A 13,395-nucleotide genomic window follows, 5' to 3' on the forward strand; every position below is an offset into this window, starting at 1 on the left:
CTTGAACAGGACCTTTTAGAAAGGAAGCCCCCAGTCAGTATTTGTTTAACAAATTCATGAAATATGAAATAAAGCGATGGACCTGATAATGGGTAGGTAAATCTGATGTAAGTAAAATTTTATGCATGTGTATAGATAGATGTATTATTCTTGGGAGGAGAAAAGTTTTGTAATTCTCAAAGTTCTCTGTAACCCCACCAAAGTGAGTAAGCTCCCGGACGAAAGATGTTTGTCATTCCTTTGCTTTCAAGGATTCTGAACTCTTCTCACTTTTCCAGCCATTTCTCCCTCTGTCCCCTCTGGCTTATTTCATGTTTTCCCCTAAAGCAGAGTCACATTTTTGACTCTTTCTTTACAGGACTGTGAACTCACTAAGGACAGGATTGTGCTGCGTGCTCAGTCATTTAGTTGTGTTTGACTCTTTGCGACCCCATAGACTGTAGCCCACCAGGCTCCTCTGTCTATTCCCAAGCAAGAATACTGGAGTGGGTTGCCATTTCCTCCTCCAAGGGATTGTCCAGACCCAGGGATCAAACCCATGTCTTCTGCATTGGCAGGCAGATTCTTTACCATTGAACCATCTGGGAAGCTCCAAAGACAGGATGAGAGTGATTCATTTCCACTCCTCCTTCAATCCTAACCCTGATCTGAGTGCTCAGAAGCTGTTTTCTAAATGAATTAACAGGATAGAGAGAAGCTGAGGGGTAAAAAGGGAAGGTCCCTTTTTACAGTTTGGATTCTTTTTTTGTCCTCAGATAAGATACAATTTTATTTCTACTCATCTAAGTTTTGACACAATCACAAAATTCTTTATTTGCTGATGATCTCTGAATAGAAATTTAAAGTAGAGAGTGGGAAAGAGAAAGCATACCTTCACCATATTTGTGTTTCCTAAACAGAGCTCCCTCTGCCCTGATTTGTTCTATGGGAAAAGTGTGGGTTGTTCTGGTAAAGTGAAGGCTGGGCGTGGAAGGAGCAAGTTTAGGGAAGGTCTGCCTCTCAGCAGACTGAGTGCAGTTAGAGTGGACATTTGCCTACATTCTTCAATCTATATTTCAGAGAGCAGATTAGTCATGTACAGAAGTTCAAGTATCTTCTTAACGTTGTGGTCATAACAGAGTGCTTATAAGGTCCCTTAAACAGATATTATGTTAATAAGATTAGAACTAGTAGCAAGACCCCTGAAAAGTCTAGTTGTGTAATAGGGATGAAATGGAATTTTTTTGGTGTTGGATGAGATTTCCGTAGGTTGTTGGAGCCTGTTTTGTGGAGGAATCATAGGGTGTGGCGTGTCCTGTGATATAATATAATGATAATAGGGCCTCTTATGTGTGCTCCTCCTTAGTCTTCAATAACCCAGGCCACTGTCACTTCTTGTGTTGCAATCATCTCTACATGGCTTTGCCACTTTCATCAGACTCTGAGTTTTCTGAGGAAAAGCATCTGATCTGATCCACCCCTTTATCCCTCACTGGGATCATCACAGGATCTATGCGGAAATCTTAGCTCTTCAAAGACTGCTGGATGACCACCAAGTTCATATTTTCTTCTTGGCACGTAGGTAGACCACATACCCTAATCACCTTGCAGTTAGGTGTGGTCATCTGACCCAGTTCTAGCCTATCTTTTGGCATAAGTACAAAGTATTTCTTCTAGGACTAGTCCATAGACACCTTCATTAACTCTCCCCCATCTTTCATACAATCATAGCAGCCTCAGACAGCTTGTGTTGAAGATGGTGGAGATGCAGGATGGAAGAACCCAGCTTTCAGAATCATTGTTTGGAGGAGACCCCCCCTTGATTACTCCACCAATGCCCTCCCATTATTATAGACTTAGACCTACACTTCTGCTGTGTTAAACCACTGAAAATTTTTACAGTTGTTGTCATTATAGCAGTCACGGTTTTACCCATGTAGGTGTCCAACAATGTTTGTGCAATGGGATGCTTCAGAAAGGCTCCAGTGCAGTAGAGAAATCTAGATAAAACATCTAAATCTGCACTAGTTTTCCCTCTAGGTCATGCAGAAGTGGGGGGAAGGAATCTTGTCCCTGCCATGTAGGAGTGTGATGCATGGTTCTAATACATTCCACTCTGCCTGTTGCTTCTTCATTTCTAGGCTTCATGGACTAGAGGCGGAGACATTTCCTCTACCTTAATCCATGTAATCCCTCATGTCCTTCACCTCTCCAGAACCACGGCAGAGTTCTAGAGAAAATACAGCATTAAAGGAGGAAGCATTGTATTTCCTGGTTGAAATAAACTGGACTAGAACCAAGAGACCTGGCTCTGTGTCCTGGATCTGCCAGTATTTTGCTGTGTAGCTTTGAGCAAACAACTTCCATCTCTGTGTTTCTTATTCATTTTCTGGAAATTGTGTTTTGAGTTAAGGATTGTCCAGGGAGATATTCTCTCAGTCATTTACTTCCTCTGGCTTCACTCTGAACAGAAAGACCCCTTGAAGAGCTAAGACTTGTCTTGAAGGGCGTTAATCACTTCCTCAGGTCCTTGTGTGAAGTGAATACTTCACTCTATTTTGCTTCCTCCTTTGGCTCTTCCTTTTCTTCCTGTCTCTGGAGTGAGTGAGTGAGTGAGTGCTATGTTGGTTCAGTCGTGCCTGACTCTTTGCGACCCCATGGACTATATAGCCCATCAGGCTCCCTTGTCCATGGAATTCTCCAGGCAAGAATACTGGAGTGGTTGGCCATGCCCTCCTCCAGGGGATCTTCCCGACCCAGGAATCAGACCCAAGTTTCCTGCAGCTCCTACACTGCAGGTGGTGTGTCTGGAGGGCCCTACCTTACAGAATGTGATGCTTACAACTTCTCATGAGTAGGAAGTTTGCCTTTTTGGTTCATCAGGATGACTGCATTCTGCTTCCAGTCACAGGCAATCAGGAATCTGGCCTCTCCAGATGGAAAAGATTGGAAGAGTGTCAACTTAAGTGGCAACCTCTACCTCCTCAGCTCCATGACTAAACAACCCCTAGGAGGTCCTCCCACCATGACTGAGTCAACTTCCTTGCTATCCTCACCCCCACACTACTAGCCGCCACGCCCCACAAGTCTCTTTCTCTCATGGGCCTTCAAGGAGCTGGCTAAGCTACTGAGGTGTGACTGGCTCTCTCTTGCTTATGGGCGTCTCTCAGCAGATCCTTTAAGCTTTAATATCTGTTGCAAATCCTCCAGGAGGTGGGATTTAAACCAGGAGTGATTATTTTCTTACAGAGCATGTCCTCTGGTGGCTGAAGCAAGGGCTCAGTATTTATCGAACTTCATGATCAACTAGTTTAACTCGGTTTACAAGCTCTTCGTGGCAGGCACATCTGTTTTCATTCCAAGCTTATTGCCCAATATTCTTCCTCATTCCCTTGGTTCTCAAGCCTTACTTTGATATCTCTTGGTACCCCCAAATAAGCTATATTTTCTCACCTCTCTTGAACATTTTCACACGTTTTATGCTTCTGTCTCTGGTCAAGAGTGTACTCACCATCCATTACTATCCCCTATTCCTTCCACCTAGTTAGCATGTGCTCCTATTTGAGATGTCAGATAGGTGTCACTTCCTTCAGGAAGCTGTTATTATCCCATTAAGCCTCAGTTTGATGCCCTTCCTATTTAGGAGGCTGTTTACTTGCCTGTACCCCAAGCAACTGTAAATGCCCTTGGGGTGGTGACTCTCTGCTTTTCACCACTGACTCCCAAGAGTTCAGCACAATGTCTGGAATATCTGTTGTTCAACTCAAAATTGCTGAATAAAAATTGAATGGAGCTGCTATGAGTGTTATGTTTTGTATCTTTGGGCTGTAACAGAAACAACCAATGGTGAATTTTTGGGAACATTTCATTATATGTTTAACAAGGTGTCTAGAGCTAGGTGGTCCCAGGGTAGCACTGTGGCTCAGTGAATTGTAAGGATCTAATCTCTGGATGGCATCACTGACTCGATGGACGTGAGTTTGAGTGAACTCCGGGAGTTGGTGATGGACAGGGAGGCCTGGCGTGCTGTGATTCATGGGGTCGCAAAGAGTCGGATACGACTGAGCAACTGAACTGAACTGAAGCTCTTTTATCCTTTTCTCTACCATCATTAACTTGACTATTTTCATCTTTTTCATGATCTAAAGATGGCTGTCATGCATGGAGTACTGCATTCTCATGTATCATCTTTAAAGGAAGGAAGAAAAAAGTTCTCTCTCTTTTCTCAATAGGACATTCTTTCCCAGAAGGCTCCAGCTGTCTTTCCCTTGTATTTTACTTGAGAACTGGGTCCTGTGCCCATGCTAAGACACGTCCTGACTCATCGTTGGTGCCTTTACCTGAAGTCATGCTGCCTAGAGTAGGACAATTTCTAGCCAAATATATGAGTAGATAACAGATCAGTAAGAAGTGAATGATGACTGTCCTTCAAGTCTTTCACTAGGTTTTACTAAAATGCTGGGCTCTTTTTTCTGAGTCTGAGCTCTGCTTTAGATTGGTGTCACTTAAAATACAACACCTGTGATGGCAAGTTCTTCTTTCAGTAGCCCCTCTGCCATGAAATATTATACTTGTCTGTTTATTCTCATCAGCCACTTTTTTCCTGAGGCAGAAAACATATTGACTTCTCCTGAACTTCAACGTGGGCAATGGTGCCCCCTCAAGGCAATCAACAATTATCATCTTCCAGTAGTGTTCATTCCTAGAAAATTTTCTTCCATGGCCAAAGCTGCAAGAATTTTGTTCAGTTATTGCATCCTGATATTATTGCACCAGGACTAGATGGAACAAAAAAGCAATAAGATGATAAAAATTTTTATTGTGAGCAAATTAACCAATTCCTGAATAGATCACAATGAACCTAATTTTTTGTTAAAATATAAAATTCAGGGGTGATTATACAATTGTTGAAATCTAGATGACATTCCCAATATTTAGCCTTTCTAGATCCATCTACTTTTTTTAATCTGTAAACTTTTTAAACTAAAAAGTGAAAGGAATATGTTTTATTATCACAATTTACTTTTAGAAAGTTTGTTTCTTCTTGGTTAGTGTGACTATGATGATCTCTTATGGAGTGTGACACATGCTATAGCTGGACTTTTATCAACATTATCTTAGATCTTCATGTCAACTCTATCCTTCCTGTTGACATGATATATAATAGAAATCTACACTTCAGATTTTAAGTGATTTGTCCAGAGTCATCAGGAGAGCAGGGATTAGAATTCAGATTTTCCCGATTCCAAAATGATCCCTACATTCCCTGTCAGGAACCAAAACCCGTTCCTTCAATTTTCATGGTCACAATACGCTCATTACTTTCCCAAAGTCCATAAGGTTTTCAGTCACCTGTCACTGGTTAATCCTTCTGTCTCAGGTTTTTGGCAAAGTGACCATTCACATTCATTGGCTGAGATATTTATGGACAGCACATAAAATGATTTATCTTCCTAGTTCAACAATTTAAGTCTGGAGGTGCTTATATTTAGTTCGGCAAGTAAATACTAAGAATTTAAAAAAAAAAAAAAAGGATAGATGAACAGACCAATCCTGTGGCTGAGGAAAGTATTTCCTCTCTTTCCTTTGTTAGTCTAATAGGTAAGGCGTGTGCTAAGAGATTTTAAAAGCGCCTGAGAACAGCAATGACAATTAGTGGTTGTTCTGAGTTCACTGAAGCCCTGGCGGGTTTGACATTTCCCCAGGGAATTAGTTTGGCTGTCCTGTTCAGATGGAGGAGGAGAGTAGAAAGGGCCATCGGGCTTTGCTCAACCCAGGAGAGGAGAACGAACTGGTGAGTCTTCTCTTCTTTTTATTATAGTTTCTCAAAAGTGTCTGAGCCTGTAGGCTACTTGGGGTGGTGCTGACTTTAGGAGCTGGAGAGGTTGAAGTCTGATAAGGCTCCTGGAGATCCACAAGGCACACTTTTACAGCAGGGGAGCCTTCAGGGGAGAGAAAGTTGTGTCTTCTAGATGATGACCACGTGTCTTTTAGCTCTTGCCATCCTGATGTGCTTTGATTGGACCCGTCGAGTTCCCTCCTCAGACATTTTGCAGAGTAATGGTTGTACACACCCACAGGGTACTCATGGAGGCATTCCCACTTATCATCTGGCACTCTATATAATTAGACAAATGCAGGCAAAAAATGAAACTCTTTTTTTAAAAAATTTCTTTTATTTTTAGTGCTCTGGGCTGAAATCATGCCTTAGAAGAGCCAAGAGAGAGATTTTAAGTACCAAGTACTGAAGAAAGACTAGAGTGTAACCATATTAAAAACTAACAAACAAACAAAAAACAGTTCTCACTTCTTTGATTCTTTTTCCCCACTGCCCCTTCCACCAAACACATATAAATCTTGAAAAGTAATTATGAAAAGCTCGAAAACTCCTACAATATTTCTTTGGTACTGAAGAGTTTACATTTATTATTTTATTTGATCCTCAGAACTCATGGAAGGAATTCATCCTATTTCAGAGACAAGAAACATGAGACTTGGGAGGTTAATCAACTTGCCCAAGGTCCTCAGCCTCCAGGGGCCAGCCTAGGAAGCCAGTCCACTCCTCCCCGCTCCACACCCTGTGCTGTTTACACTCTAGCGAGGCAATGAGAAATGGAGATTAAGAAAAAGAGGGGATGGCACAGAGAGGGTGCACTGGAGGGCAGAAAGGAACCCAGAGGACAGGGTTCATATATCCAAAGGGTATCAATTTTCTGCCTGGTTCTTCCGGTTCCCTATGAAATCTGTGGGAAATTCGTATCCACTGTCTCCCCACTTACTGTGTCTGTGAACTTACGGAAAATAAATGATGCCATTTGTACCTGCACTGGCCACATATGGCTTTAGAGAAGTTGATGCTGTTTAGTCTCTTAGTCATGTCCAACTCTTTTGCAATCCCATGGACTTCAGGCTGCCAGCCACCTCTGTCTGAGAGATTTCTCAGGCAAGAATAATGGAATGAGTTGCCATTTCTTGACCCAGGGATTGAAACCTTGTCTCCTGCATTGGCAAGCAAATTCTTTACCACTGAGCCACCAGGAAAGCCCCTTTAGAGAAGTAGCTGATTTCAGCTGAAATGTGCTTTAGTGTGTTAATAAAACTACACATAGGTTTTTGAAAGTTTACTAAAAACAAAGTGTAAAATATCTCATGAATAATTTTTATATTGGTTACACATTGAAGTAACAATATTTTGGGTAGGTTGGGTTACATAAAACATTAATAAAATTAATTTCACCTGCTTTTTGTTTTGTTTTAACTTCTTCAACGTGGTTGCTGGGAAATTGAAATTACAAAAGTGGCTCACATCAGTGGCTTGCATTTTTCTGCCCCACAGATCTTGACAGTGGTATAGTGTTCTAAAATCCTCAGACTGAAGGGATGCAAAGAACTAAAACTTACGTGTGTTCACTGCCAAACAACTCTGTACCAGGTCTGCTGCTTCTTTTCAGTATGTCGATGAGCGTGCAAAAAAAAAAAAAAATCTGTTTTCTCTTCATTGTTCTTTAACTCAGTGCTGTATTTTTAAAGTTTAGAGTCTAGTATTTTACTTCTATTAACCACACAGGGTGCATGGGTATCAAAGGATTAAATAGCAGGAGTCGCTTTTCTTTATTGGTGAAGAAATTGTTTGGTGATCAAACAGTTCTAGTGAAATCCACCAAAAAACACCTCTGTTAGGAACTCCCACTAGGTTTAGGGGAGGGGGAGAAGGAGCAGCTGTTGATCTCTCTTTCATAAATCTTACTCAAGAACTTAGGCAGATAGCACAGATGCAAATCCTATTCAGGTGAGCCAGGAAACTTGGCTAGTAGGCAAGCTACAGGGGTGACCTAGGTCCACAGCTGACAGGAAGCTGCCACCTGCCTCCAGGCAATTGCCATTCTAGATGGCGCAGGCCCAGTGCTGTCAGATCTTTTGAGTTTGAAAAAGAAACCAGATATCTGTATGCTTATGTAAAATAGCCTTATAATAAACTCTAGAATTTTTTCTTTCTTAGATAATCAGTAGGCCAATTCAACCAGGGCCTGGTCTAATCCCAGCCTTTGCAACCTCTCAGCACTTGCTCTTTCTTTCCCAAAGGTTTCCTGGAGCCCAGACTTGACTTCTTGCAGTCATCATTTCCAGTGAACAAGCGCTGTGATTGTGTGAGAGGGTGTGAGGTGGAAACTACCTCCATGGGTGGAGAGGGCCTGTGAGGTGATCCACGTGCAGTTTTGGGTCGCTTTCCTGAGCTCATCTCAGATACGAGGTGTGGCCGGAGTATCACAGCCGAACCTTGCCTTACCATTTCCTGTTCTCCAGCCCCTGCTCCTACCTCCACATGCTTCCTGTGTGGGTGCTGTGCTGGGTGTTTGATAAGCAATATTTCACGTTACCCTCACAACAGCTCATGTGATAGGTACCACCACTGTACCAGCCTTGACTGTCCTCCCCAATCTCCTGCCTCCTGCTCCCCACCCCCACACCACCACCTGGCTCCAGTGGTCTCTTTTTCCTTCACTTTTCCCCCAAAAGCGTCTCCTTTCTTCTGCCCAAGTGTTTCATCAGCCTCTCCATTTGCAGTCAGCTTTTCTTGTCTCCTCTTGTGATCTTCTCAGGACCCCGCCGTTTCAATCACAGCCCACAGCATCCTTCACAACCGCAGAACCTCACTGAGTCTGGAGTCTGCACAGTTCATGCCTAATGGACAGGGATTTGTTCTCAGGCAGGCCTGGGCTTAGATTCTGGTTCTGTTGGGTAAGTTATTTAACCTCGCTGAGTTATTTGTTAAATGAGGCTAGTAATACCAACCATTTGGAATTGTGGTGAGGATGAAATGACATTTCCAAAATATCTGCCTTTCCAAAAATATCTTCTGTTGTACAATATTGTTAATAGTATTTACTATATAAAAACTCTCCCTTATCTCCCTAGCAATTAAGTTTGAGGAAACAGGCTGGCCAACAACTTCAGGGCCTCTCAGCGCCTTCAGTACACTGTGCCTCACTGTGAATCTACACGAAGGGCATTACCGTGTGCTCTCTTTTACACATGCGTACACGTGGAATCCTTTCTTGGGGGGCAGATTCCCTCATAACTACTGTTCCACGGAACCTCTGTAAGCAAGGATGTTGTCAATGAACAACTGGTAGCATTTTAGCATCGTGATTACTGGGAGAAAAATGTCATATTTCTCTTCAGCCAGGTGCATCACGAGGCATAGGAGGTGCATAGCAGCCTCTGTTTTGGGGTCCTCTCGGGCCTCACTTGTTGCATTTACTTGGTGGAGATGAGACAGATTCTGCCCATGAGACAGAAGTGCTGCATGAGTCACATTGGTTGTCAAGCCCAGCCATTCCCTCGGTGCTCCTGTCTGCACAGATGCCCACCACTCTAGTGTCAGAATCACAAACGGGAGCAGCCCAGAAGGCAAAATGGCTGCTTGGAGTGGAGGACACAGGCTTGATAGGAGAGAACTTCCCTGCATGATAACTTTTTTCTGGAAAATAGTGGGGGAGCCATAGACTTAAGGCAGCAGATCTTAGTCAAAGCTTCACAGCTGACTGGGTGGCTATGGACACCTTATGGGACCTTGTTAGTTGTCTGAGAATGACATCAATTACCCCTTCTGACTTACAAGGTTTGCAAGGGTCATGTAGGAAACATGGAAAGTGCTATGAAAATATAAAGAGTAAATTTACATGCAAGGAGTCAGGGGTTCTCACGTGGCTTTAAAAATTACAGAAATAATGTAATAGATGAATTTGATGCTAAGGGTATTTCCTCTTCCTCTGTTTAAACTTGGGGAATGATAATTGTTTGAGGTCTATCATTTGAAAAATAATATGTAAAGAGTTGGTAAGAAAAATCAGAAATTTTGAACATCTGAATTGTTTTAAACACTATCACATACTCCTAATCTTCCATTAAAGGACAAACAAAATAAAACTCAAAGGACTAACTTGGAAACTTTTAAAAGTGAGCCTTACTGTCTCTTTCTTATTTAGTCACCATTTACATTATAGATTGACAAGCTTATCTAATCTTCAACTGGCACCCCATTATGAGGGAGAAAGAACAGTATCAGTGACAGAATCAAGATTTAAAAAGTTCTCTGGGGACTTTCCTGGTGGTTCACTGGTTAAGAATCTGCCTTGTAATGCAGGGAACATATGGCAAAAAGGGATTTACAAACAATAAATGCTGGAGAAGGTGTAGAGAAAAGGAAACCCTCCTAAACAGTTGGTGGATATAACCTGGTATTGCCACTGTGGAAAACAATATGCAGGGTCCGCAAAAAATTAAAAATAAAGATACACAGCTAGAGACAAAAAAAAAAAAAAGAGAAATAGTCACCACATGACCCAGCAATCCCATTCCTAAACATATATCTAGAAAAGATGAAAACTGTAGTTTAAAAAAAATACATGCACCCCAGTGTTCACAGCAGCACTAGTTACAGTCACCAAGATATGGAAACAACCCAAATGCCCATCAATAGACAACTGGTTTAAGAAGACAAAGTATATATGCATATAATGAAATATTACTCAGTCATAAAAAAGAATGAAGCATTGTCATTTGCAGCAACATGGGTGGACATAGAGAATATTATACTAAAGGAAATGTCAGGCAATGACAAATATTATATAATATCACCTATGTGTAGAGTCTAAAAAATAATAAAAATGAATGTATGTACAAAACTGAAACAGACCTAGAAAACAAATCAATGTTTACCAAAGGGGAGAAGGAGGGAGGAATGGGCAAATTAGGAGTTTGGTATTAACTATATATAAAACAGATAAGCAATAAGGATTTACTGTGTAACACAGGAAATTATATTCAGTATCCTACAATAACCTATAATGGAATAAAAAAAAATAACTGAATCAGTTTTTTGCACACCTGAAACTAATACAGTCTTGTAAATCAACTATATTTCAATTAAAAAAGAGAGAGAAAGTATCTGGATAAGCCTGACCTACTCAGGTGAGCCCAGAAAACAAACTGGACATTTTCTGAAGTCAGAGAGATTTAAAGCATGAGAGAGATATGAACAAAGGAGGCTTTACTTTGCACCTTTGAAGATGGAAGTTTCCGAGTAGTAAGAAGATCTTAGTAATCTGTAAGAACTGAGAACTGAGAGTAGCTTTTGGCTGACAAACAGTAAGAGAATGGGGACCTTTGTTCTAAAGCTACAAGCAACTGAATCCTACCAACAACTATGTGATCTTGAATGAAATCTTTGATCTCCAGAAGGTGCAGAGTCCAGACAATACCTTATTTTAGTCTTATGAGACTCTGAGTGGAGGACCCAGCTAGCCAGACCCAACTCATGGACACTGTGAGAGACAATAAATTTGTGTTGTTTTAAGCCATTGGTTATTCAGTGATAGAAAAATGAATATGCCATCACAGCTGTCCAACAAGTGAAGGTGCAACCCTGCCAGGTAGTGAGTAGTCTGTCTTAAGCAGACAATGGATGTTCGTCTGTGAAAGATGGTGTACAGCTATTTTTTTTTCCAAGAGAGAAATTTGAGCCAAATAATTACTGAGATACCCCTCCTGTTTAGTGATGCTCTTACTCCACAAATAACTTTTAACAGAATGTGCCATGTTGCCCCGCGCCTTTGACATAGGGCCAATTTTGGTTCTTAAAATTGCTCCTGGTAATCAGCCTATGCATTTCATTTCCTTTTGATGTGTATTTAGTGCTCTCTAACCATGAGCCTCCTCAAACAAAAGTCCTTAGTTGTACTTTTACTTCTGGGCAGATCATGTGTTTCATTTTTATTTTTCTATTTTGTCAACAGGTCTACATTTCATTTTATTTTGTTGGGGAGAGTTGGCAAAGATTTTTATTTTTGATTATTTATTTATTGAAGTATAGTTGATTACAATATTGTGTTAGTTTCAGGTGTACAGCAAAGTAATTCAGTATATGTATATATGTATGTATATACACATATATATATCAACGCACATATATATATATATATATATATATATCCTTTTTTAGATTCTTTCCCCTTGTAATTATTTGTAAGGCCTCCTCAGAGAGCCATTTTGCTTTTTTGCATTTCTTTTCCATGGGGATGGTCTTGGTCCCTGTCTCCTGTACAATGTCACGAACCTCCGTCCAGAGTTCATCAGGCACTCTATCTATCAGATCTAGTCCCTTAAATCTATTTCTCACTTCTACTGTATAATCATAAGGGATTTGATTTAGGTCATATCTGAATGGTCTAGTGGTTTTCCCTACTTTCTTCAATTTAAGTTTGAATTTGGCAATAAGGAGTTCATGATCTGAGCCACAGTCAGCTCCTGGTCTTGTTTTTGCTAACTGTATAGAGCTTCTCCATCTTTGGCTGCAAAGAATATAATCAATCTGATTTTGGTGTTGACCATCTGGTGATGTCCATGTGTAGAGTCTTCTCTTGTGTTGTTGGAAGAGGGTGTTTAATATGACCAGTGCGTTCTCTTGACAAAACTCTATTAGCCTTTGCCCTGCTTCATTCCATGCTCCAAGGCCAAATTTGCCTGTTACTCTAGGTGTTTCTTGACTTCCTACTTTTGCATTCCAGTCCCCTATAATGAAAAGGAGATCTTTTTTCGGGAAGAGAAGGGGACGACAGAGAATGAGATGGCTGGATGGCATCACTGACTCTATGGACATGAGTTTGAGTGAACTCCAGGAGCTGGTGATGGACAGGGAGGTCTGGCGTGCTGTGATTCATGGGGTTGCAGAGAGTCGGACATGACTGAGCGACTGAACTGAACTGATTCTTGTCACCTCTTCTTAAAATCTTTTGCTTCTGTTAGGTCCGTACCATTTTGGTCCTTTATTGTGCCCATCTTTGCATGAAATGTTCCCTTGGTATCTCTAATTTTCTTAAAGAGATCTCTAGTTTTTCTTATTCTATTGTTTTCCTCTATTTCTTTGCAATGATCAGTGAGGAAGGCTTTCTTATCTCTCTTTGCTATTCTTTGGAACTCTGCATTCAAATGGATTATTTTTCCTTTTCTCCTTTGCCTTTCACTTCTCTTCTTTTCACATCTATTTGTAAGGCCTCCTCAGACAACCATTTTGCCTTTTTGCAGTTCTTTTTCTTGGGGATGGTCTTGATCACTGCCTCTTGTACCATGTCATGAACCTCCATCCATAGTTCTTCAGACACTCTATCAGATCTAATTCCTTGAATCTATTTCTCACTTCCACTGTATAATCATAAGGGATTTGATTTAGGTCATACCTGAATGATCTAACAAAAGCAGAAGATATTAAGAACAGGCGGTAAGAATATACAGAAGAACTATACAAAAAAGATGCTTTCTAAGGCCCACTTGATTTCACATTCCAAGATGTCTGGCTCTAGGTCAGTGATCACGTTATCATGACTATCTTGGTCGTGAAGATCTTTTTTGTACAGT

The 13,395-nt window shown here is 41.1% G+C and overlaps 1 protein-coding gene across 2 annotated transcripts in view; it reads left to right on the top strand.

Moving 5' to 3' along the window:
- The first annotated feature begins 5,542 nt into the window (after positions 1-5,542).
- ATP13A5 (ATPase 13A5) overlaps positions 5,543-13,395 on the top strand; it is a 124,854-nt gene continuing 117,001 nt past the window's right edge. The window contains exon 1 of one of the 2 annotated variants that reach the window (XM_055407746.2): positions 5,543-5,773. In XM_055407746.2, coding sequence (XP_055263721.2) covers positions 5,711-5,773 — 63 coding nt within the window. In that variant the 5' untranslated portion in view covers positions 5,543-5,710. The remainder of the gene's footprint in view (positions 5,774-13,395) is intronic. The other variant, XM_055407754.2, reaches the window with a different exon arrangement.

Source organism: Moschus berezovskii, chromosome 1, assembly GCF_049115385.1.
Source record: "Moschus berezovskii isolate FMDL1 chromosome 1, NW_MosBer_1.0, whole genome shotgun sequence".
NCBI lineage: Eukaryota > Metazoa > Chordata > Mammalia > Artiodactyla > Moschidae > Moschus > Moschus berezovskii.